The sequence below is a fragment of the Crassostrea angulata genome, chromosome 7, assembly GCF_025612915.1.
Source record: "Crassostrea angulata isolate pt1a10 chromosome 7, ASM2561291v2, whole genome shotgun sequence".
Lineage (NCBI taxonomy): Eukaryota > Metazoa > Mollusca > Bivalvia > Ostreida > Ostreidae > Magallana > Magallana angulata.
Window position 1 is genome coordinate 60,697,389 of NC_069117.1, and position 27,427 is coordinate 60,724,815.

A 27,427-nucleotide genomic window follows, 5' to 3' on the forward strand; every position below is an offset into this window, starting at 1 on the left:
TTCCTGGATCCGCCACTGCCCCCCCCCCCCCCCACAATTCTAATCACAACCCGTGGGGTGGGAGTCGGAATGCCTCAAACCCCTGTTTTTATTTTAAGATTCTATCAATTTTGAATATACTTATTTTTTAGATGGGGGTGGGGACAACTCCCCAAAAGTCCAATTTTCTTTATGTAAATTTAATAAAAAAATGTTGGTTGTGAGAAAAATTGGGATGGGCGGGGTAACTCCCCTGAACTTTTTTTTCAGGCATACCTATAGAGATCTATTATATGCATGTGCTGATCTAGAGGGGGTTCGGACTTCTTCCCTGCTTGAAAAATATCAATTTCATAAAATTCACATGGTAAAACTGAAAATAATTAAGCGACAGAACACACCCCCCCCCCCCCCCTGGAAAACACTCTGTCGGACCCCCCCCCCCCCCCCCCCCGCGAAAAAGTTTAAATCTTCATCTGCGCATGTACGTGTCATCTCGATCGAAACGAACTGGTTTGTTCTTTTTTCTTTGATATAAAAATTACATAAATGACCATCTATTTAGCTGAGTTTATTTCCTCAAGGGACATTTGGTTTAGAATATCTACTTGTATCAGTCTAATAAATCATAGAAAACCAGTTCAAATAAAATAACTTAGTAGTACGCGCGGAACAGAACCAAACCTAAAAACCAAAACTTTCTCTTGCCGTCACAGTTGATTTATTCATACATACTTCTCTGATTCAACATTTTGTTTTCAATTAAAGCAATATGAGTTGAAGTTTTCAGAATATTGGGATAATTCTGCAGGTAACTTTAATGTTTCATACATTATATATGTAAATGCGCATTACATACGTATATATATATTTTTTTTTTGAAATAGATAAAACAGGGTAATGTTTGTACTTGAGTCAATGACGTCACTGGTGATTTCAGTCAGAATTCTTCAAATATTTTTTCTACAAAAAGGTGAATAAAGAAAGATATAAATTCATTTATTAATTTATTTAGATTTTATTTTTTTATCATTTTAGTTTTAAATTAGAAAGTTACAAAAAGAACTTCCAGTGTCAAGAATATGAATCTAAAGCGTTCATTGCATTAAAGAAAGGTCCAGCGATTGCTAATAACCACACAAATCTCTCAGGGACAATAAATTTGACCTCCACAGACCCTGTTGGTGCAGGAGGGATTGTTTAGGTGACTAGTCCATCTCGATTAGCGGCAGCGTTTGAAGCTAAGGGCAGACAATTCAGTATTGTTACTAGACAACTCGTACGTTAAAAGGATGCATGAAAAAAATCACGCCGGATTAAAAAAAAAAATTAATAAATTAAACATGTACTATTATAATAAATTATTTCAATTATATAATTCAATTTGCTTTATCATTAAAATAAATTTGGGAAAAATTAGGATTACTTTTTTTTCATTGGTATAAACGACCTGTCCTGATTTGTTACAATTCAAAATGGCTTCCAGCGAGACGACTGACGAATCCCTCTATCCCATCGCTGTTTTGATAGACGAGCTAAGAAATGAAGATGTTCAGGTATTTTATGATTATTCAAACTCTTTTCAGATTGAAGATGCATTTTTAAGAACGCGGAACAAGAATATATTTGAACACTCATTTTATTTTAAGTTGGATTTGAAATTGGTTTGTTTAATTTAGAATAGGCCTTTCCTGCCCCTTCCCCTTTTAATAGAATGAAACATAACCATTTCATTTCTTCTTTTTTGTTATACGTACCCATGACTTATTCTGAAACTAAGTTTTCTATCGACTGTTTTTATTTATATTAAAAAATATACTTGTGTTTTCCTTGATGTTAAAAATAGAATTGATTGACAAAGCCTTTGCTTGAGCCTTTAGGTTAACCCTTACTTGTGAAAATTGTACTTCGTACCTTACAGAGTATGAGAAAAGGTTTTAATACACATAAGAAATTAGAATTTGATTTAAAAAAAAACCCAGAATCACCAGTGATAGCTTAGAGATGTTTCTCATAAGGTAGAAAGAATAATCTTACAGTGACCAGGCTATGCTCAGGTCAGAATTCGTCATATATACTTACAATGTAGCAGCCGCAAAGCGGATCAGCTTCGTATTGATTTTAAGCTTGTTAAAAATAATCTGCAGGGGAAAACATTTTTTATACATTGCAAACCTTTTTGAACATGCATATGTAGTTTAGTCCACAAAATATTCATTTAATGAGTCATACCAGGGACGTATATACTAAGTATAGTTAGTATATACATCCCTGGTCATACCAAGGCATTTTGTTAAAATACATGTTTTAAATTTACCTGCCATTTAGTTGGAAATTGCACTCAGAATGTCTCGGATTTGATCATAACATGGCGAACATTAACAGCCAATTTTCAAACATGATGTTAAAATGGCAGGGATAGCGTTGCAAAACCAATTTTTTCGTTTTTTAACCGAACTGAAATCCGGAATTCCCAATTGGTGCACTGAATCGAAAGAGATGAATTGCAGTGCATCAAACTTTTTGGTGCACAGTACAGCCCTAATGTAGCATTTATTGTAGCTATGAAAGTGTAGTATGCCTGGCACATCTCACGAGAGTAAATAAAATTTTCATGTTCTCTTATGGGAATTCACCAGGATACTAACCTTATGCAACGCGTCTGTTCACTTCTGAAGTCAGAACTACTCTGATCTTGTGTGTTGGTGATGCAGCGTTTATATACCCTTTTAACGCGGAAGTCTGAGAAAATATCCCCTTTTCAGAAGCAGGAAATTCAAATAACCAAATCTAGTTACTTTACAAATCCAATGTAGAAAATATTGGTCTGAGAGTAAGATGAAAACTCATTTTGTTATCAGCTTCATTCTAATTACAGTTTTAGATATAATATGTTTTTTGGCTTCAAAATTCTTTTATTTTATTGTGTGTCATCTCACCAAATGATCATGAAGCATATTAACTGTTGGATGTCATGATTTCTAATCTATGTTACTAAACTTGTTACTCTTTACAAAGTTTCACGCAGAAATGTCAATACATGTATTAAAGGTTTTTCTCAAATCATGGAGGGTTGTTTAGATTGGTAATATTGATCTTTTTCTTTTCTTACATGTAATGCCTAAAAATGATGTACAACTTTTACTTCTGCAGCTCCGTCTCAACAGTATCAAGAAGCTGTCGACAATAGCACTGGCCCTTGGAGTGGAGAGAACAAGGAGTGAGCTGATTCCGTTTCTGACAGGTATCTGCTCGGGAGTGTGAAGCTTAAAATAGCTAATTATTACAACTTTGGCAAGAACCAAATACTGAGGAGACCTTTTGTAACTTATAATCTGTTCTTACAGATACCACATACCTTATTTAAATAACCAATGTAGCCATAACTACAACATTGCAATGATTTAGTTATAGTGAATATTTAACTTTAAAAAATTGTCACACAACAGGGCTCAACATTAATGCTTGTCCGCTTGTCTGGTACTAGTTCAAAAAATATATGGACAAGTGAATGTTGCTGGCCACTTGTCCGACTGGACAAGTGCATTTTTATGTAAAGAAGTCTCCAACATTTAAATAAGAAAAGAAAGTTTAGTGATAAGTTTTTCCGTAGTCTTGTTATAAGTTTATCGATTAGTTATTTTGAATTTCGATCCCAACATCAAATTGCAATGCATATTGAGTTACTCTTGATCGGGATTGAAGTTCTCTAATTTCAAACTGAAATGTAAAGATGTGGATCTTAGTTCTTACAAAGTACCAAACACACATGTTTAGAAAAAAGAAAGGAACAAAAGGAAGCAAAGATAAAGGATTATGGAAAGAAATGTAATTTATTTCAGGTTTCATTCATCATTGATAGACTATGATGACTTTCCATGTTCAGTTTAAAAAACAGATGAGAAATCAATATAACAGTTACATGTATTTTTAAACCTGGTGCTAAATCTAAAATGTCTTGTAATTTGCCATGACAAAGCTACAGCTGACAAATTATGTTTAATGTTTTATGGAAAAAATACATTTAGGAAAGATACCTTAAGTTTCCAGTTAAAAAGTCAGGTTATTAATTATAACTAGAATAATCAATAAATGACTTTTTTTTGTAATACAGAACTGTAGTTTTCAAGTTGACAATATTTAATCTTTAATATTGAAAATTTTTTGGACAAGTGAAGTTTAAGTTCGGACAAGTAAATGTCTTGGTCACTTGTCCGAATGGACAAGTAGGAAAAAAATTAATGTAGAGCCCTGCACTAAAAATTCTTTTCTTTGATTGGATTTAGCTGGCTCTCAAAATCTTCAACTTCAATAGTTGAGATCTGAAGTTAAAGTGAACAATTAGATATTAAGTTTCCAAATTGATAAAATATTTTGTCATTCATGAATTTTTAAAACACACTCATTGAAACCTCTTATTCTAAATTCATTCAATTATTCTGCCAATTCTCAAACCTTAGATTTCTTGATATACCTTAATGATATTAGGGATTTACCTGATAGTTCAAGCTTTAGATTCCATGTTGTAAATGAAGGCTAACAATAATTTTTATTCTCCATTTGCAGACACAATTTATGATGAAGATGAGGTTCTGTTGGCCCTGGCTGAGCAGTTGGGTAACTTCACTCCTCTGGTCGGGGGACCGGAGTACGTCCATTGTCTGCTGGTCAGTATCTCTGCCACCACGGCTAGCTCTTGTTTTTACTAGGTACTGTTAAGGCCTCTAGTAAGAAGCAGATTGTTGTAAAAGAGGACCTTGAATCATAAGACAACCGAAGAAATTTAATGCAAAGATCCTGTCAGTTTCTATTGTTGTTTATATGTATGTGCCTGCTGTGTTTTAGCCCCCACTGGAGATCCTTGGTCTTTCTTGTCAGATTCCATTGTTGTTTATAAATTTGTGATTGGTTGCTGTGTTGTAGCCCCCACTAGAGAGCCTCGCTACAGTAGAGGAGACGGTGGTCAGGGATAAAGCGGTGGAGTCCCTCAGAAACATCGCCACCCAGCACTCACCCGCCGACCTGGAGAACCACTTTGTACCGCTTGTCAAGCGACTGTCAGCAGGTCAGATATCTGTTCATCCAACACAGTCACCGACTGTATACTCTATAAATACTGCTATTGTCAAATGAGAAAAATTAAATCATTATTGCATCAGTGCACTAGGACTCAACAAATCTTTCTGACAGTCAAGTCATTGACAAGGCTTAATCTCAGATAATGCAAAGTTTGGTAAGACATAAGTAATTCAGTGTAGACAAATGATTATGGGAAGTATCACTGTAACATCTGAGAGGTGTAGGAGTGTATTACATGTGTTCAGTGTTTTACATTGTTTTAATAGATATTAATGAATAGGACAAAGCTGTATATATCCATGTACTTGATTATTTAGGAGATTGGTTCACATCCAGGACATCAGCTTGTGGTCTGTTTGCTGTATGCTATCCACGTGTTTCATCGTCAGTCAAAGCAGAGCTTAGACAGTAAGACATCTTTAAACGTTTTACTCAGCTATTGATACTTAATTTAAATGTAGTAAAGAGGTTTTAGAATTCTTTTCACGATTACCTTGATAACCAATTTTATTTCAGGCACTTCAGAAACCTTGGTGGAGATGATACTCCAATGGTTCGCAGGGCTGCTGCAGGGAAACTAGGAGACTTCGCAAAAGCTGTGGAGATTGAGTACTTGAAGTCAGACTTGATCCCTCTGTTCACTGCTCTGGCTCAAGATGAACAGGTGACATGTTCTTTTCTTTAACCAATGAGTTTAGGAGAAAGCTGAATGATAGAATCTCTATTATAGGTCAACTTTACCTGTTCAACCTTTTCAGATCTATCTGTACAGTTAAGCATCTATACATCAACCACCTCCCTCCAAGATTGATAAAACACAAAAGAAAGACATAAAATCACTACAATATAATATTGGACATTTTTCAGATACAGTGTAAAGTAACTTAGCAAGTTAGATAGCGTTAAGACTGAAATTTTTGGTATTACAGTGTTTATTGAGTAAAATATATCTTTATTCTTTAAATATATCTTTTAAATTGTGTGCCATTAATACTGTATACTTTATATGCCATTCATTGAGAGCATGATATTTGTAGGATTCGGTTCGTCTCCTGGATGTAGAGGCCTGTGTCAGCATCGCCTCCCTCCTCCCCCCGGATGACGTTGAGCAGTACGTGATGCCGACTCTCCGTCAGGCGGCCGACGATAAATCCTGGAGGGTCCGCTACATGGTGGCCGACAAGTTCACTGAGGTGGGTACAACATTGGGGTGTACAAAAACATTAAAGGAACCCAATGAAGAAGCTAATGGTAGATAAAAGATGTAAATATGTTGACTGTGTTGTGCTGTAATTAAAGTTACAATATTTGTTCCTGTAGCTACAAAAAGCAGTGGGTCCTGAGATTACCAAGACTGACCTAGTCCCAGCGTTCTGTAGTCTTCTTAAGGACTGTGAAGCCGAAGTCAGGGCCGCAGCCTCCCACAAGGTCAAAGGTCAGGGATCACAGCCAAAATTACTCTCATATTTTATCATCTGTACCGTACAGCATTTTATTTCATATTGTATCCATCTCTGTACATGTATACAGCAAAGTTTGGTGCAATATTTAGCATTGTTACAACTATCCTTTTTTTTTGGTCAGAATAGTTTTATACAATAAGCATAACTAGTTTGAATAAGTAGATCTGTTTAACAAATAGTTATTTAATTCATGCTGTTCATTGAGAATTCATGCATTTGTTATCTAGCTTGTATATATCAATCTTGAATTATTTAATTATATTTTGCTCATTCTGCTCATTAGATTTCTGTCAGAACCTGTCCCCGGATGTGAGAGAGAGTGTCATCATGACCAACATCCTGCCCTGTGTGAAGGACTTGGTCTCCGATGCCAATCAGCACGTCAAGTCGGCACTGGCCTCCGTTATAATGGGACTCTCCCCGATCCTCGGAAAGGACAAGTTAGTTCATGCACTGTTTATTCTTACATCGGAAAATTGCCTGTTCTTATTATTTTTCAAAAAAGTTTCAGACTAGCAGATAGTAAGAGTTTTAGTTTATTTATTATAACATTTATAAGCCAGATGTATGAACATCTTTACACATAATGTTTTGTACATTTCAGTACAATTGAACATTTGTTGCCACTGTTTTTAACACAACTAAAAGATGAGTGTCCAGAGGTTCGATTGAACATCATATCCAACTTAGACTGTGTGAATGAGGTATGACTAGGTCAGATAGTGTTGGAAAATACTTTATTATGTTGTTATTGTATTATCAGCAACATAGAGCTATGAATCACATATTATATATATATTAATGTATGCTACACAGGTTATTGGAATCAAACAGTTGTCACAGAGCTTACTTCCAGCCATTGTGGAACTGGCTGAGGACACAAAATGGAGAGTGCGCCTGGCTATCATAGAGTACATGCCACTGTTGGCTGGACAGTTAGTAAGTACTATAGTCTGAGTACCTGGCTATCATAGAGTACATGCCACTGTTGGCTGGACAGTTAGTAAGTACTATAGTCTGAGTACCTGGCTATCATAGAGTACATGCCACTCTTGGCTGGACAGTTAGTATTAAGTACTATAGTCTGAGTACCTGGCTATCATAGAGTACATGCCACTCTTGGCTGGACAGTTAGTAAGTACTATAGTCTGAGTAACTCGATATTATAAAGTACATGCCACTCTCGGCTCGACAGTTGCTGGGTATTACAGTCTATACAACATATCTCAAAATGAGACTCTCAGGGTGGGTTTTTATCATTATAACTATGTTATTTTATTTTCTGGATTGAATTCTTAAATGTAATGACACAATAACTAATATGTACTAATAAGGGCAATATTAAGATATCAAACAATCAAGTTGCTATAGGCAATGTATCAATTAAATTTGTTGTATGATTAACTGCTCTCTGTTTGTTGCAGGGGGTGGACTTTTTTGATGAGAAGCTGAATTCCCTCTGTATGACCTGGCTTGTGGACCATGGTGTGTAATGTTTAAGATATTCACACACCTTCATTTCAATTTGACTTATGACATTAGTATTTCTGTAACTTGGTAACAAATGGTGAGAAAAAACTATATAACTCACTCTAGCATTTTGGCCTATGACATCACAAGTAGTTCTGAAACTCAGTACCAAATGGTACCAAAAAACCTACGAGACATTTCAAATATCTCTATCAGCTGTTAAGTACTTTAGGATTGATTTTATAAATAAACATTGCTCACTGTTAGCAGCAGATATACAATGTATTGGTACCAGATACTATCAACCACTTATGCATTACATTTTAAACTCTTGTAGAAGTTGCATTATTTGCTTTTGTTGATGCAGCCATTTCTCCTTTGCAGTGTTTGCTATCCGTGATGCAGCCACTGTCAATCTGAAGAAGCTGGTGGAGAAGTTTGGAGTGGACTGGGCACAGCAGACAGTGATCCCCAAAGTGTTACAGATGTCCAGGGACACCAACTACCTACACAGACTCACCTGTCTGTTCTGTATCAATGTAAGTTTTACCTGTTAAATCCCAAAGTGTTACAGATGTCGAGGGACACCAATTACCTACACAGACTCACCCGTCTGTTCTGTATCAATGTAAGTCTTACCTGTCACAATGCCACTGAGGAAGAAGCTTTCAGCAGTAAAAGCATTTAATCAGACAAAGGACTTTTATATTGAGTGTTCTCAGCAAAAGAGTATTATCAAATAAACAATTCTCTCTTATGGATTATTTGCTAGTGTGTTATAACAATTGAGATGTCATTGTGATATTTTTATTTTTATTTATCTCTAAACTTGTAATTTCATTTGATTTGATCTTAGGCTTGTGATTTCGTTAATATTCTATCTTCAGCTATTGTCCGAGGCTTGTGGACCAGAAATGACCTTGAAGCTGATGTTGCCAACCATTCTTAACATGGCTGGAGACAATGTTCCCAATGTTAGATTTAACGTAGCCAAATCAATACTCCGTCTAGGGAAAATGCTTGATCAAAGGTATGCTTCAATTGGTGCACCATCACAGTCATGAATAATGGCCTATAGATGTGTGTTGTACATAAAATAAGAGGTATAGTTTGTCCCAAGCTATTGCTGCCGTAACATTTGGATGATTTTTAATAGAAATACATATACCTGTGAAAAAAGTACAATTGGAATTAATGGAAAAGAAAATATTCATGATATCTTCATTGATACATTATAATTTTTACTCATAAAATGGGAAATTTTGATGCTTTCCCTCCATTCGGAACAACTTGCTTAAACTTTCAGCATTATCATACAAGTACTTTCACGTCTCCCGCAATGCAAAATTCCCTTTAATAAACTTATTTGTTTTCAGCCTTGTATTGAACCTGATAAGCTAGTGGGGGCATTTCAATGGATAAATCTTGGAATTCTTATTATTCTTTTGAATGAATATTGTTTGAATCCAGAGGTATTTATAAATATCAAGTAATTAAGCAAAATTTGAATGAAGGATATCTTGGGAGGGAGTATAGAACTTGTTGATAAGATTGTGGCTGTAATGAGTTAACCTGAATTTGACATTATGGCTATTCCTATTGCCAAGGCTAGTACATGTATAATTTGCTCAGCTTGATTATTTCGGTAATAAAAGGTACTCTGAAAAGAAGTTCCTTTCTATTTTCATAAATCCTTTTTCATCAATAGACTTATCTTTAGAATACAAAACGATAATTATTGAACATAGAACATGCTACTAAAATGAACAAGATAAACGAAGAATGCTGTGGTTTATGGTTAGTCCTCCATAGAAAACCTGTTTATCAATAAACTGTTTCAAGATGACCTTTAAAATTAATTTTAACTTCCTATTCTTTATCTCCGTGTCCGCGGCCATTACAACTGTTATTAATAAAATGCGGGTTTGAATGGCCACGTGCTATATTTGTAACCGATCTTTGAAAACAGCTCACACACCATTTGGCTCATTTTTGACCATTTTTATGAAATGATAATAGATTTATTGCAAATAATCATGAATAAAAATAATTCTATAACCTATTTCGTTGATTGAAGCCATTATTGTGCTCCCCCACCGCTAATGCTTGACACCTTAGGTATCTCAGACACTCCCCTTAAGTGTACTATACACAACACAACTATTTGTGCACATATTTTATTATGTTCCAGGAACTCTAATTGATCACTTTGATCGGCATCATTTAAGAATTTAATTAGGTCCGGTATCACCACACCTGTACACTGTCTGTTTTTTCACTACACAGGGGTTGTAATGACAAAACAATTATATAACGCTTGTTAAAAGTAGTTGATTTTATTTATGGTAAAATACTTAATACAAGGTCTATTTAAACCATTGATAATGAAATAAAGATATTACCGCGATGTATTAGTTAAAATCCGAATCTAAAAAATATTGTGTTTTTCTTTTTTCCGGTAGTGTATTTCCGCAATGAAATTGAGCATCTATGTACAAAGTTTAACTGCTTTGTTGTACTTAGGATTACCGTTTGGTCAAATTTTTTTATGCCTATTATACATCCGAAGTAATTTTTTCCACCACTTCCAGGCCCAAAGTGGGGGGTGCGTATTGTACACTACTGCATATTATAATCACTGGATTACGGTATTTGTTTTTGTTATTTTAGTGTGGCACATCATTAAGTTAAGCCTATATTGTACAATGTTTAGAACCACTTTAACAATACCTTGGTTTTTCTGTTGGAGGTAGCTATCTATTTCTTGCGTCAAAATAAGGTAAAATGACGCGGTTCCAAGCGAAAGATACACCGATTGTGTAATCTTAGCTCAAAAGCCAGACATATCTTATTGATTTCAAAGAGCAATGGCTGAGTGGCCAGCAATGAAATAGACAGGCTTACGTCACATTGCTGTTTGACACAACTACCCAAAGTCCAAGCTCTAGTTAAAATTGTTCTATTTAGCCTGTATTAGACAATGTAATCTAAGCCTGTATTAGACAATGTTAAGGAAGCCTGTATTAGACAATGTTAAGGAAGCCTGTATTAGACAATGTTAACTAAGCCTTTATTAGACAATGTTAAGGAAGCATGTATTAGACAATGTTAAGAAAGCCTGTATTAGACAATGTTTATTTAGCCTGTATTAGACAATGTAAATTAAGCCTGTATTAGACAATGTTAAGGAAGCCTGTATTAGACAATGTTTATTTAGCCTGTATTAGACAATGTAAATTAAGCCTTTATTAGACAATGTTAAGGAAGCCTGTATTAGACAATGTAAATTAAGCCTTTATTAGACAATGTTAAGGAAGCATGTATTAGACAATGTTAAGAAAGCCTGTATTAGACAATGTAAACTAAGCCTTTATTAGACAATGTTAAGGAAGCCTTTATTAGACAATGTTAACTATAAATGACTTTTTGTGTTTTTTAATTTCAGTGTGGCACAGCAGCAAGTAAAGCCTGTATTAGACAAACTGAAAGCCGACTCGGACATAGATGTACAGTATTATGCTTTGGAGGCCATTGATGGTAATTATTATCTTACGATTGTGTAGATGGTGATATGGTATACCTGTAAGCTTCAGGTATCCTACAGAAAAAATAGTACTGGCCAATATCTCACCACCATCACAGTTCTTTATTGTCACTAGAAAATGTCAGTGAGTTCATTTCAAAACATAAAGTATAAATCAAATTAAGCTTCCACATAAGAAATAGATATTGAATTAAGAAAACTTCATCATATTTTGTTTGGTTATGTGTTCAAGTCTTGGAGAAATATGATCGCTACCAATCTAGTTCATAATCTGATGTACTCTTTAATGTTAATTACTTTGGTTTAAATACATGAATTATCAAAATTTTTGCATCTAACTTTGTTTCATATACATTACTTAATGCTTCATGTAAGGCAATGAAATAATCATTATACTTATAGACCACATGAACATATTCACAAAAATAGATGTTTAAAAAATATTATGAAAGCTTGCTCAATGTTGTAGCTTTATCAAGAGATTGTTATGGGTTAAGCTCAAGTACTTGAGGAGTAGTAATTTTACTCTTTCTTTCTTCACTACTTATATAGTAATTGTCAAGTCATAAATGGTAAGTCTTCTATTTTGTTCTATGGCTGCCTGTCACAGTTCATCTCTTCAGCACTTTAGTTTGGTTCATGGGCATCATATAGCATATATATTTGTATCTTATTAAACCCATATATGTAGATTATATTGTCTTCTCAAATATGAGAGAATCATGTAGGTCAGAGGTTGGAAGCTTTCAACAGTGAATTTTATTAAATAGCATATTGTCCTTAAAAAAATTGTGATTTAAGAAATATATATTTTAAAACATGAAATTTTAACTGTTTAAGTTGGAAGCTTTTCATCCTTATTTTCAAATTAAAAGAAAAATTTCTTAGATGATTTTCAATCAAGAGACATTGGTCGTCCCTTTCCTTTCTCTTCGTATCATTGTTTCTCTCTCGGCAAAAGAACTTAGTAGCACACATAGCAAGCACTAATGCATGCTGGGTAAATTTCATCACCATGACTCCTGCTGTAATTTCTGTAGACTGCACCAATTCTAAATATGCATGTATACAATGTGATGGTATATAAAAAGAACGTTGTTTATATTTTACAATCTTGAACATGTTGTAGTAAAGTTATTAGCTTCCTCTGATGCCCATTTTGTATATTAATGCAAGGGTACCCGTTTTGTGAAACACTACTAAAGTACCTGTTTTATCTACTATATTGTAAATGTGTTGTATGAAATGACGATGCTTGTTTGTTATACCTACACATACCTGTAGTTTTTTATCAGAACCTTCCAGAAGTGTTTCTCTGTGCATTAAAGATGCACATTGTTATGTTTGGCTGGAATTAGTTGATATTTCACTGGAACAAAATGGGTAAAAAATACTAGAAAGACATTTTCTTTTGTTAGTTTCCAATTGTCTGTGTATGTATTTTCTGATTAAACTGTACAAATGATTGAATATAGACATTTTGGGTTTTATCTACGAAATACAAACTTTTTTTTCCAGATCCCTGTATCCGATCGGTTTACAGTCTGTAGTTTATGGGGTAAATGATGATGTAAACAAGCTTGTTTTTAGAATGTTAGAGTTAAACAATCCATGCTGAATGAGGTGTCATTCTTGTTAAAATGGTTCTGCAATTGCACATGGTATTTTGTGATGCCATGGGTCAACTACTTCTTTCCCTGACTCTTTAAATGAAAATATACCATAATCCTAGAACTCTTTTTTCCCTGGCTGTGTGTGTGGTAGCATTTTCTGACAGGATGCTCACAGCATTCCTTTCCCAAGGTCTTGGTATGGTGGTACTGTATCCCTGATCCTATGGTCCTAGTTCTTTCCCTGGTTTTTTGTATGGTAGAGTTATCTGAACCCATGATTCAGTTTTTGAATTGGATATTCCCTGATCCTACAGTCCCAGTTCTTTCCCCGATTCTTTGTACATGTACAGTGGTACTGTATCCCTGATCCCATGATCCCAGTTCTTTCCCTGGCCCTGTCTGGTGGAATTATCTTGTTTCATGATTCTGTTCTTTCTCTGGCTCTTTGTATGGTGGTACTGTATCCCCTGACCCCACAGTCACAGTTCTTTCCCTGACTCTTTCTCTGATCAGATGATTCCAAAGTTTTCCCCTGGCTATGCATGTGGTGGTTTTCCCTGATCCCTTTCTTCACATACTCCTTAACCTGGTTGTCTAGTGGTTTCCCCTAATGTGATAATCCCAGTTCTTTACCTTACTCAGTGTTTGGTATATTCTTTGATCTAATAACATTAGTTCCTTACCTGACTCTGTGTGTGGGATATTCCCTGATCTAATAACATTAGTTCCTCACCTGACTCGGTGTGTGGGGTATTCCCTGATCTAATAACATTAGTTCCTTACCTGACTCTGTGTGTGGGATATTCCCTGATCTAATAACATTAGTTCCTCACCTGACTCGGTGTGTGGGGTATTCCCTGATCTGATAACATTAGTTCCTTACCTAACTCAGTGTGTGGGATATTCCCTGATCTGATAACATTAGTTCCTTACCTGACTCAGTGTGTGGGATATTCCCTGATCTGATAACATTAGTTCCTTACCTGACTCAGTGTGTGGGATATTCCCTGATCTAATAGCATTAGTTCATTAACTGACTCGGTGTGCGGGATATTCCCTGATCTGATAACATTAGTTCCTTACCTGACTAGGTGTGTGGGATATTCCCTGATCTGATAACATTAGTTCATTAACTGACTCGGTGTGTGGGATATTCCCTGATCTGATAATATTAGTTCCTTACCTGACTCGGTGTGTGGGATATTCCCTGATCTGATAATATTAGTTCCTTACCTGACTCAGTGTGTGGGATATCCCCTGATCTGATAATATTAGTTCCTTACCTGACTCGGTGTGTGGGATATTCCCTGATCTGATAATATTAGTTCCTTACCTGACTCGGTGTGTGGGATATCCCCTGATCTGATAATATTAGTTCCTTACCTGACTCAGTGTGTGGGATATTCCCTGATCTGATAATATTAGTTCCTTACCTGACTCAGTGTGTGGGATATTCCCTGATCTGATAATATTAGTTCCTTACCTGACTCGGTGTGTGCTGTATTCCTTGATCAAGTCATCCTAGTTCTTGACTCTGTGGTGTGGAATTTTCTGATCAGTCCCAAAGAAAAAACTGGTGCTTGAGAAGGTATTTAAGGACAAAGCTGATGCTATAGGGCTTATCTTAACTGACAGTGTATTGATTAGTGTTCATATGCATATCAGAAAAATACTGACAGCAGATTGTTATTAAGACTGTTGAAATATATGTAAAGGATTAAGCATGAGAACTGCTCATCAATTCACAATAGCAACATCAAAGGAAGTTTCTACTGCATGTCATAATCATACCTCTTGTTTGTGTGTTCTTAAATTTAAAAAAAGTTCTAAGTGAAGAGTAAAAGAGTATCCATGCATTATAAACAGTTCACTCTGACATATTGTATGTCATAAGTGTATATGTATATTTAATGAAAATGCTAATCATTGATACAAGTTTTTATTTTTGTAAATCATAAACTCTGTCTTTTACAGGATTAAAGTAAAAGGCTTTTTAGATAAATTAGGTAAGTACCTGTAGTTAAAATGTGTATATTATTGAAATGATTGGTATACTATGTAACAAAAAAACTAGGTTCACTTAAAGTTTTATTTGGCACTTTGTCTGTAGTTAAAAAACTCATACAATTAAAAAAAAAAAGAGAGAACTTGTTCTGTTACCAATAGTAGATTTATTTTCTCGTATTCCCAACTTTTTGAAAAATAACTGCAGTTGAATGTATATATGTTTTTAAACATTATGTATTCATACCAACATTGGAAAGAAATGCACATTGTTCAGATTATAGGGCCTTTATATAAACTATGACAAAGCATTAATTACAACAAATAGTTTTCTTATATTTGAGTATGTATATAAAATGACAGTAAATTTATTGTTTGTTGTAGGAGGAGTGCAAACAATTGATCTATGTCGTGTTGTGCCAGCAGCTGAGGAAAGTTCACAAACATTACTTTTATTTCAAAGTGCTTCTTTATAAACTTCTAGACAGAAATTTCCTATTTATGAATTCAACTACAAACAGGGAATCTCTTAACAGTGATGATGGAACTGTTCTAATAAACTTATGTAACTAAAAATCCTTGAACTTTTTGTGTTAATTAGAATTACTTAATTAACAAATCACATGATTTCATTTTATTTTTGCATCTATAGAGTTGGTATTATGTAAATTAATTGAAGAAACTATTTAGGATTAAAATCAATGTAGTAATACTGTTCTCCAGACAAGAAGTTCTAGATAATGTTGGATTTATGGAATCTGTTTACTAATGTGTCAATAATGTACCTGTTTTGATATATTTTCGCTGTCACTGTTTAGAGAACCAAAAATAAAATGAGATTTATGTACATTCTTTTTTTTTTAATCGAAACTTAGCTGGTAAATGAGAGTGATCCATATAAGGTAGATGTACATTTACAACAAATGATGAAGGGAATCTAGGTATCTTGTTATATTTACATTTTTCAGTGTCTTTGCATGTAATAACACTACATCAATTTGTATCAGTTTTGTACTATATAACCCGTAACTTCACATGAAGCCAAATTGAGGTGCCAGCAGGGTTTGCTTATTTATTTTTAATCGTACGTTGGTTTAGAATTATATAAGTAATAAGGAATCATTCTTTGAATTTTATGAGGTGATAATTTCGGTAGTATTATGATATAGATCAAATTTATCATAAAGCCCTTCAAGCTTTATTCAATTTGATCACGCCCGACCAAAATAATCACCTTATTATACTCCAAGAATGATTTTACAACAAATAATGAGTGGAATATAGGTATCTTGATATAAGGTAGATGTACATTTACAACAAATAATGAGTGGAATATAAGTATCTTGGTAGATGTACATTTACAACAAATGATGAACAGGATCCATGTATCTTGATACACATGTAAGGTAGATGTTCATTCACTGAGTGACTGCAAAGTCAGCAGTATGATGCACAAATTGAAAATAAGTATTTAACAGTAGCTATAGAGCAGGTCACATTTGAGAAATATTAGATACTATCTGAGGACAACATAGATTTCACTACTGTGTCAGCTATAGATGGTTTGGGTTTACCTGAACCAATCATCTGAATATTGTAACTCTACATTGTCTCATTGAAGACATTTGTACAGTTTTTTTTAGCTCACTGAGATGAAGTCAGTGGGAGCTATGCTATACCCCCTGGGTCGGCATTGACGTCCGGACTTGGTCAAAGTTTTTGGAGCAGGTCCTGTATCTAAGTATTTACTTGTCCTATCTTCACCAAACATACATCTGGACTACTTATGGACTTAAAAGACCTGGATGCTAATTTGGGCCATGAGTTTTGGATGCTGGAGGAGTTTTAGGTTTTTGAAGCAGGTTAAATTGTTTTTAGCAGATGCCTTTTGAGAGCCATAGACACATTGGAATTTGGGTCCAATTGGTATTTTGTGCGGTCCATGATTTTTCTTAGGTCGATGAAGGTTTCGACGTGGATTTCAGTCGTGTCAGTTTCTATAGAGTCAGGAATTGCAATCAATTTCTATAAGAAATCATTCTTGATGATGTAAATATGATACTAGTATGATAAGGTGATCTCATAAAGGTAATGCCTCATCTTGGTGAGCTCTGTAATACATGTATTTGATTACTAATGTTGCTGTTGTGTGAGTGTGTGTAGGGGGGAGGGGGTATTGTGTTTTATGGTTATTAAACTGTCGTGCAGGTTAGAATTTATGTAAACTTCACTTAAAACTAAACCGGTGAAAATGACGATGATGTATATATACTAATTTTAAACCTGCTACTTGAAATTGTGAATGCAATTGAAGTTGTGACATTATATAAATAGTGCCTGTTTGGGAGGGTAACAGTTGAAATTGACACCCCGAGAAAACCATTGTCAACCGACGCGAAGCGGAGGTTGACAATGGTTTTCGAGGGGTGTCAATTTCAACTGTTATCCTCCCAAACAGGCACTATTTATTTTGTTATACTGAATGTCTTAATTTTTAAGAAAATTTTACTGCTTTTATATAGGAATAACGTGAATTCTACAGCGAACCGTACGCGCATAATTTTCGCGCATGTAACATTTTTTAATGTTACCCGTTGCTAAGTGCGTTACTAACGCTGAGGGTAATAGTAAATATTATTAACTGCGTCTTAACCAATCAGATTTCAGTATTTAACATGAAAGTATAACAATACTTAATGTGGAAGACTTGATGTGAGTAGTTAGAGAACTTCCTAGTTGAGTCTGGTCGACCTATTTATTTACTAATGAGTACAAAAACATCATGATCAGGACGTGCGTGAACTCTGTGAAAAAAAAACAAGAGTTTGAAAAACATCTTTTTAAACAACTGCATCTCTAAATAGATAATTTTAACCTCTCTGTCTCGCATTATAAACCAAGTATTTCAAAAAACTGATATATATTTCATTGTTTACCAGTATCCAACTTATGCACTGGCTTGCCTGCAAGGTTGTATTTTTTTCCTTTGATTCAAACATGATTCTATAATAACTATTTACTTTTCTTACCAGAATCTCCATAATATATGTAAAACGCTATTTCCATAACACGTTTCGGCCAACTCCATTTATTATAGTTTTTTTAAAATACATTTTTCAAGTGAAACAAGTTTTGAATTTATATTTTTAAAGCACGTATTATGTGAAAAACACATAACAGTTCTCATTTTTATTGATAAACTGAAAAAGAAAAAAGACATTCTGTAGCGAAGAATACCAATTTTTTTTTATTAATTAATAAAATGAATACTATAATATTACAAAATTTGAAATATTTCAACACATTTTTGTAATTTGATTGTTAACTGGCTTTTTATTTTTTTGTAGAATTCAAGATTAATATTTGTTGCACTTGGAAATTTAAAATAAATATAGGGGTCAACATGTTAACGTTCTTTCTACAGCATTTAGAGCATGTACATGTATATACTCTAAATCGCTCAGTCGACTTAACCTTGAGAATATTCAATAATGAATTTTCTTCAAAGACTTTTTGATTAGTTTGTATCTTGAAAAATGTTAGAAGTCTAGCTGTAGTTAAAGAGATAACCTTGCGATAAGATAAATAATTTTGTGAAAACTTTGTGAAAAGTACATTCATATACTACCATGCATGTAAAAATACAATATTTTCAATTTGAAGCTTATTGTTGTTAAAGATCAAAACATTCTAAACTTGCAGAAAATTACACATTGGTCTGCTACTAATTCAATATTATTAACTCAATTATTGATGAGGTCATGCATTGGAGTAGGGAATCACCTCAGTCCCAAATTAACATAAGAATTCGTGAACAAGACTCAAGAGACTGCTTTTGCCAAAATATACGACCCCTGTGGGAGGGGGGGGGGGGTCGTGGGCTTGACAAATATAGATTTGGTCAACATTAGCACGATCCAGATCTCTGCTTCAAACCTGACTGTTTTATTGCTTAGAACTTCGCTTTTTCAATTCTTGTATTCAGTATGTGGCTGGTAGTTTTTCATTGTGTTTTATTATTTTCATTGATTAATATACGTAGTTCAGTCGCCAGACTGCAGGTTCCACTAAGTACTCTTATGTTCAGGGGATTTAAATCTATTTTCTATGCCAAGTATATTTAATACACTTTAAATCACTTTGAATAACGCCACTCAGAGCCTTTGGGTCTCCCAAACAAACTTATGTTTATGTGAATGCAGAAAAACATAGGACAATAGGCGCGTACAAAAGACAGCTATCGATTGCTTGAATGGTCGGGTAGCTGTAGGTCGGACTGGGTGTATATCTGTAGATTCCTAAAGAGACATCTCTCAACTTTACAACAGTAGGGAGAGGGAGCACCTGTTACTATGTAGGCCTGTAGGTTGGTAGAGGCACCTGGCAAACAAACAAGACAGGTAAAAGTGTGCAGAAAGTAGAGAGCAATGGCAACCCAACGTAATCTCAATAACCAAACATTTCAGCGTATTCCTTGTGTTTTATAGGCTGTTCTTTACAAAAGTATACAAATGGCGGATTTAAACAACATACCAATATTCCCCGGTGCGAGGCTAGGTAAGAATATCTCTCTCTCTCTCTCTCTCTCTCTCTCTCTCTCTCTCTCTCTCTCTCTCTCTCTCTCTCTCTCTCTCAATTACCGGTATGATGATAATAAGAAGTAAAGTACATGACTGTATGCTTTTTATTCCGTATAACATGACACACTATTCGTTGTCTGTGACAATGTAGATCTCCTGCGCCCCTCTTCCCCCGCGGTATACCACCAGAAGGAGGTGATCACGGAGGTACCCCGCTGTCGTCAGCTGGTCCATGTCCTACAGAGGGAGTGTATTATATCGGTGGCGGGGGAGGGGGTAGCGCTAGGCAGGGAGGGACCCCTCACACTGTTCCTTGTTGGGACATTCTACGGCAAGGTTTATGCTTTCGACTGCCTGGTAAATAATGAACTTTTCGATAAAGGAGGGTTACGACTTCTACTGGAGAATACCAAAGTTCTAAAGGTGAGTTGTAACTTCAAAAGAACTAAAGAAATCTTAATGCCCCCAACACAGACGATAATATTGAACTTAATCTCATGTTTCAGGTAGCTTTTTCTTGTTGCTTTCTGAGTGCTGCTTTATATACACAATTTGCTGTGCGACTTCGCAATGTGTTCGATACACAGGTACGTCTACCAGTAATCAATCAGGATGACTTGGAATTTGTCATATATTTTTTATTAATATTGCCTAACCAGATTTAAATAACCACCCATCGTTGTTCGATCGTTTTATGTGTGATACCTCTCTACAGATAGCACACCTTGTGATTCGTGAGCTGGAGGGACAGAAGCTACCTGAACGGTTAACCTTGTTTGACATCTGTCAGTGCTACTCCGGAACCGGAAATAACTACGGATGGAGAACGGATGTTAAGGTTACTTGATGAAAACATGCCATGACGGAATATCAACAGGTGAAGAGCTGTATAATTAAGGGTCGATTTTTTTTTATATTTGAAGGACATGTACTTACGAAGAATCGGGGACTACTGGTCACAGCGACCTCTGACGTGTGAGATGTTGGAGTTCGCCGCTGATGACGTCATGTCTTTCATACCAGAAGTATACAGAAGACAGTCCGAGTAAGATAATAGTATTGTTTATGGGTGTTGTTTTTTTTTTATCTCGCTGGAAATATTTTTAATTGTGTTAACCGTTTTTGTTCATACTTTATAACAGATTTCTCGAAGAGCACAGATTATTGCCAAAATTCAAAGCTCGTGTGGAGGAAGAAATATTGGTAGAAATCAACCAAGAAGTCAAGAACATGCGAGGTGAACGGATCGAGGCCATAGTAATGGGGGTACTGCGCGACCTTGACAAGCAATACAAGGACAAAACAATGAAGTTAGAGGAGTTGTCGGACGACCAGTTGTACGCCCTTCATCTCCTTCAGTACGATGACGCTAGCAAAATAACACCCCGGATTGACAAGCTCAAAACGGACTACATTATGAATGAAATGAAGGCCATAGAAAATGATCTGTATACAGATCAGGTGATGATCGCCGGCAGAAACGGTCTGGGTGACGATTTAAAGACTTGGGAGAGGCACCCGGATGAAAACGTTAAGAATAGGGCCCGGATGTTGCGGCAAGCCATATACACCTTAATTTTGAAAGAGATCGGGCGTCGGTATTCTGGTTTTTCGGTGCCTCAAGTTTTTACGGAATTGGAGAAACAAGCCTTAAGATCTGTGACCCCAGTGAGTAGCTCTGATTTGAACTTTGACCCCTTTGTTTTGGGTCAACACTGGATTCTTGTTGAACATGACATAGATCAAGCTCTCTTCAATCTCAGATATGGGCACCCTCATATCCAGATTTCAAAGGACTTCAGCAACCGCCTCAAAACTTATGAAAACCTGGATGTCCCCGAAAACATTCAAATGAAAGCGAAGTTGCTGCTCAGTATCCAATCTAGTAAAGGAACAACGTATGCTTGACGTGCCTGAATCCAGTAGGACTCTGATGGTGTAGATATCACACCGTACCTCCCCCAATGTTACAAGAATAATATTATTGTTTATTTTGCTTTATGCGACAGTCATTTAAAAGTCACTAAACAAATGTATTAGCCCAGAAAATCAAGCTTAAAATACCAAGAAATGTGTAGAAATAAAAGCTATGAATAAGTTAAATCTTTGTCTGTTTAAGAAATAGGTACAGGTCTCTAGAAATAATGTTCTAATATTACTTGTACTTTGGTAGCTAATGTAAAGAAGTGGGTATATTGCTCTACTCGTACAACTGGAAACGTTCTTAGTACTGGTATTGTAGTAGTCCTGGTATTATGATAGTTCTGGTACTGTGGTATTACTGGTACTGTGGGAGTTCTGGTACTGTGGTATTACTGGTACTGTGGTATTACTGGTACTGTGGGAGTTCTGGTACTGTGGTATTACTGGTACTGTGGGAGTTCTGGTACTGTGGTATTACTGGTACTGTGGGAGTTCTGGTACTACATGTATATGATACGTAGCCTACTGTATTATCGAAGTTCTAGTACTATATGGTAGTACTGGTAATTTGGGAGTACTTGTACTATGGTATTACTGGTAATGTGGGAGTACTACATGGTAATATGGGAATACTTGTACTATGGTATTACTTGTACTATGGTATTACTGGTACTATGGTAGTACTGGTAATATGGTAGTACTGGTACTGTGGTATTACTGGTACTGTGGGAGTATTGGTACTATGGTATTACTGGTAATATGGTAGTACTGGTAATATGGTAGTACTGGTACTGTGGTATTACTGGTACTGTGAAAGTACTGGTAATATGGTAGTACTGGTAATATGGTAGTTCTGGTAATATGGTAGTTCTGATAATATGGTAGTACTGGCACTGTGGGAGTCCTGGTAATATGGTAGTACTGGTAATATGGTAGTACTGGTACTGTGGTATTACTGGTACTGTGGGAGTACTGGTAATATGGTAGTACTGGTAATATGGTAGTACTGGCACTGTGGGAGTACTGGTACTGTGGGAGTACTTGTACTATATGGTACGTAGTACTATGGGAGTACTGGATTATGGTAGTACTGGTACTATGATAGTACAGGTACTATGGAGTACTGGTACTATAATGGTAGTACTGGCACTATGGTAGTATTGGTATTATGGAAGAACAGGTACAATGGAGTTCTGGTACTATAATAATAGTACTGGTACTGTACGCGGTAGCTGATATGAAGATATACAACGTTACAGGGCTGAATGATCCTCAAAATCGCATGTCTTTAATGTAGATACATTCCTTGGTAACTATTATATCCTATTAATTGGTGTTTTCTTTTTCCTGTAAGCAGTATCGGTATATTATTAACGATGTTATTTATATGCACTTTACAACCAATGTCACTGGGATAAAATGTGCAATATTAAGCCCAATTATGAGATGAGAAATGATAACTTGATATATAGTTGGCACTGTTGGAAAGTTTGGTAGCCAAGGATAACTGATTTTAGCGTAAAAAGTCTGTTTTGCTTTGGATGTTGAACTAAAAATTTGTTATATCAAAATTATAATTTAAATTATCTATAATAGTTTAAAAACAGTTTTAATAGTTTGAAGTTTGAATCGGTAAACATTTTATGCACACTTACACATGTATTATATAGTATACACATGTATAAACCGGTTCTTCCGAAACATTATTCAGTCAATTAGACAATACAGAAGATGCCTCACATAGATGGCGGCATTATATAACTAGTACTACTGGAGTCAATGACATTCGATCACCGTTGCTGCTTTCTCTTTGTCAAAGAAGTTCCAAAAAATTTAGAGGGTAACCACTTATTCTATGAATGTATCATCTGGAAAGAGTTTGCGTAAATATTATCATAATGTACATGAGGGACTTGCATAATAATAACGTTTAAATATATATTTTAACACATGAAGATTTTTAATGCTACATAATAACTTTTGAAGTTAATTGACATATTTGAAGTTCACTAAATTTGACAAAATGTGTACATGATCTGCAATTAGATACTAGAACTTCTTCATTATTTAGCATCAGTATGCACCTTGCAAGATAAGTAGGTTTTAATATCATCCACTGGGAGATGAGGTTTTGAGGTTTGAAATTTCATTATTAAAACTAGTCTGAATAATAATGTATAACTCATCTGAATGGTCGTTAATATCAAATTCTTAACCATTTGGCGCAAAACAATCTTTTGGTCTTACAAATTATTAAGCCCAGTTTTAATTGAGAAGTTTTGTTTCAGTGTCATGTTGTAAATTTTAAAATTACCGGGTGGCAGACAACACTGACAAGATTTAAGTTGTCATGATGTAAATTTTTGTTTTTACTGCCACCCGTTATAATAAAAATCTACAACAAGTCATCAGACCAAATACTTAACCTACATATCTTATATTTTTTGATACATTATAGTTCAAGGGTTTGTCATTTCCCCCATGTTATATGATGTGCACTGTAACACACGTGTTTTCAATCGAATATTTTGTATCTAATGATTGTGTCAATGTGGAAAAAATATCTGCCGAAAACGATTTTAAAATAGATGCATAGGTAGACTCGTTCCAACGACCGGAAATTTTAGAACAAAGAATTTTAACTATAAGACAAATAAGTCATTAGTAATGTGTATATCAAAGAAAAATATAGCAATACAGAGTTTTATTCTTTAAAAACCACCATCATAATTTGTAATTGTTTTTGTTTGAAAAATATATAGAAAAATGTTACTTGAAAACGTCGATCAACTTTAAATGGATATAATAATTTAAATATAACTACATCTTCCCAAGTCAAAAGTTTCTGATCCGCTCTACAAAAAGCACCTGGCGGATCAGAAACTCTTGACTTAGGAAGGTGACACTGTATTGATATTGAGGGTCAATCTTATTTTCATCGGTTTTAGTTTAAACAATATTTTATTGATAATTTACAATAGCAGGTACATGGGAGACCCAAAGAGTAATATGTTTACATTTGTTGAATCTCGAAGTTTGTTAATTGTTTCACTACGTATTACATTATAATTTGGGCAATATAAAAGAAAGTGGTCATTACTTTCAATTGAACCACATGTGCATAAGGGGGAGGGGCAGAGGTTTCTGCGGAACATATAAAGTTTCAGAGCGCTGCACTCTAATCTTAACTGGGAAAGTAGAATTTGTCCTTTTCTGGATCCAAAATTATAATAATCGGGAATGTTTATGTTGCTACGATTTAAATATTTTTTGAAATTGTTCAAAGAAGGGTTGTTTTGTATTTCATTAGGTAGTGTATTCCATCGGTTTTATTTTAATTATGATACATTAATTTAAGAGGGAAATCTACACCTTCGCCAACAGGATGCCGAGATGAGCTTACAGGGACTTGGACACGGTTTAAGATCAAAAAATTTATTTTTATTTTTTATGTATAAAATGGTTAACTGGTGCATTCTAAATGATTGACCAAAATATTGAATGTTTAAGTCAAGTTACAAGCGAGATACAGAGGTAAGAATTGGTTGTTATGTAAAGCTCGAGTCTACGAAAGCCCATTGAGCTCATTTTCGTAGGTAAAAAAAATATTTTTATCGTGAATAAACGCGAAACTTTCGCGAATAAACGCGTAATTTTCGCGATATAACGCGTAACTTTCGCAAATAAACGCGAAACTTTCGCGATATAACGCGTTAGTTTCGCGAATAAACGCGAAACCAATATATAAATATTGTCATTACATACAGAACCCTTATGATGAAAAACGATTGAAAACAAACACATTTTAAGTTTTATACCATAAAATACTTATTATTCATTATTATTCTAATATCTGTGTTAGGTTGATTATGAAGACAAAATTATCTTTTTTGCATATAGGTATTAATAAATCTGATTCAACTTTATAACATTTTTATATGTTATATGTCCAAAGTAGGTAATAAGTTTAGGCATCATATTACGATTTTCAGTTGTTCGCCGACCCTGTGTTCGAACAGGCATTCATTGATGATCTTTTTCTGATAAAATTGATATAAATTCAACCGTCGGAAACCTTTAAAATCTTAGTATTAATTTTCAAATGACATATGTGATAAATTTGGAGGACGAATTTACGTCATGTAGATTTGAACAAAAGCTTGAAAATTTCTATTCACAGCTTGACTTATCTTTCTGATATTAAACTAGACATAAGACGTTAAGTTATGTCGCAGCGATATACAATATATTGTAACGTTTTAAACAATGATATCCTTTAAATTCTAAAATGATATTTAATAAAACGTTTAATTCGAATTAAAATTGTTATAATTAAAATATGTTGCTGCCTCATTTTCAATAATATAGCGCCCATTAGAATGTGAGAAGCGCGATGCATTATGTCCTTTGAAAATCAGTACTAAGATTTTAGAGATTTCCTACGTTTGAATTTATGTTAAGTATAAGGTTAAATCTAATTCATTTACATCTTTATAAAATATTATTTTGTTTTATTTTTGTTGATATATTTGTTTTCAGTAATTATTCTTCATAGGGGTTCTTCTATGAAATAACAATATTTATATTTAAGTTTCGCGTTTAATCGCGAAAGTTTCGCGTTATATCGCAAAAGTTTCGCGTTTAATCGCGAAAGTTTCGCGTTTATTCGCGAAAGTTTCGCGTTTATTCGCGAAAGTAACGCGTTATATCGCGAAAGTAACGCGTTATATCGCAAAAGTTTCGCGTTTATTCGCGAAAGTTACGCGTTTATTCGCAAAAGTTTCGCGTTCGAAAAAAATTTTTTTTTACCTAGGAAAATGAGCTCAATGGGCTTTCGTACGAGTCTTATAGTTAATTGTTTACACTGAAAAATGTAATGAAGAGAATTACCATTTCTTTGACAAAGTGACATGTAAAATCAATTTAAACTAATTCTGTGTCTTCATAAATACTATTATCAACAAGTAAAGATACATTTGATTGAAACTTACACCAATACAACACCTATGTAAAAAAATTACAATATTCGAGCTTTGTAAAATCAATTTAAACTAATTCTGTGTCTTCATAAATACTATTATCAACAAGTAAAGATACATTTGATTGAAACTTACACCAATACAACACCTATGTAAAAAAATTACAATATTCGAGCTTTGTTTACAAAACAAAGAATTATAAACTCTGTACCTTGCTTATAACTTGATATTTGACTTTCAAATTTTGACATAGCATTAAAAACTTCTATATTTATCAGTATAAACATTAAAAATGGAAAAATAAAATTTGAAAATTTTAAGTTAAATCGTGTCCAAGTCCCTTTAATTAATAACAAAATACCGAAATTGAATTCATATTTTTTCACCAGTTTGGACAGCATGCCCTTGGCGAAATCGACCCCTAAACTTTCTTCTTAATTTGATTTAGGCTATATAATTTAATTCAATTAACTGATTAATTATAAACAGAGATTGTATACCAAAGAACCTGAACTGAATAAAATATATAAAATAGAATTTAAAAAATACATGCGTATCTTTTATACAATTTAAATATATGTATTTCTTAAACAAACTATGTTGGTTAATTCTATTTGTTTATTTTTGTTCGGCTCTTGTGTTTCTTTTAATTATAAAAATAAAATTATATTTTGACTTTTTCTCGTATTCGACAAGAATGCGCCCGAATACGAATAACTTATGTCAAAGTTATTTAACACTCGCTTCAACCAAATCACTTTATTACGCTAAAAGTAGTTCAAAGCTCTTCATG

The 27,427-nt window shown here is 34.5% G+C and overlaps 1 protein-coding gene across 1 annotated transcript; it reads left to right on the forward strand.

Annotated features, from left to right (window-relative positions):
* Nucleotides 1–1,399: 1,399 nt before the first annotated feature.
* Nucleotides 1,400–21,785, forward strand: LOC128192626 (serine/threonine-protein phosphatase 2A 65 kDa regulatory subunit A alpha isoform-like). Its single transcript, XM_052865460.1, has 20 exons — nt 1,400–1,535; nt 3,133–3,223; nt 4,546–4,646; nt 4,903–5,044; nt 5,376–5,466; nt 5,575–5,722; nt 6,096–6,251; nt 6,379–6,493; nt 6,805–6,961; nt 7,126–7,225; nt 7,338–7,460; nt 7,946–8,006; nt 8,376–8,530; nt 8,879–9,021; nt 11,437–11,528; nt 19,884–20,155; nt 20,239–20,319; nt 20,448–20,570; nt 20,656–20,777; nt 20,875–21,785. Exons 1-20 carry the CDS (start codon nt 1,455–1,457, stop codon nt 21,638–21,640), a joined length of 3,120 nt encoding a protein of 1,039 aa, XP_052721420.1. The 5' UTR covers nt 1,400–1,454; the 3' UTR covers nt 21,641–21,785.
* The last annotated feature ends 5,642 nt before the right edge of the window (nt 21,786–27,427 follow it).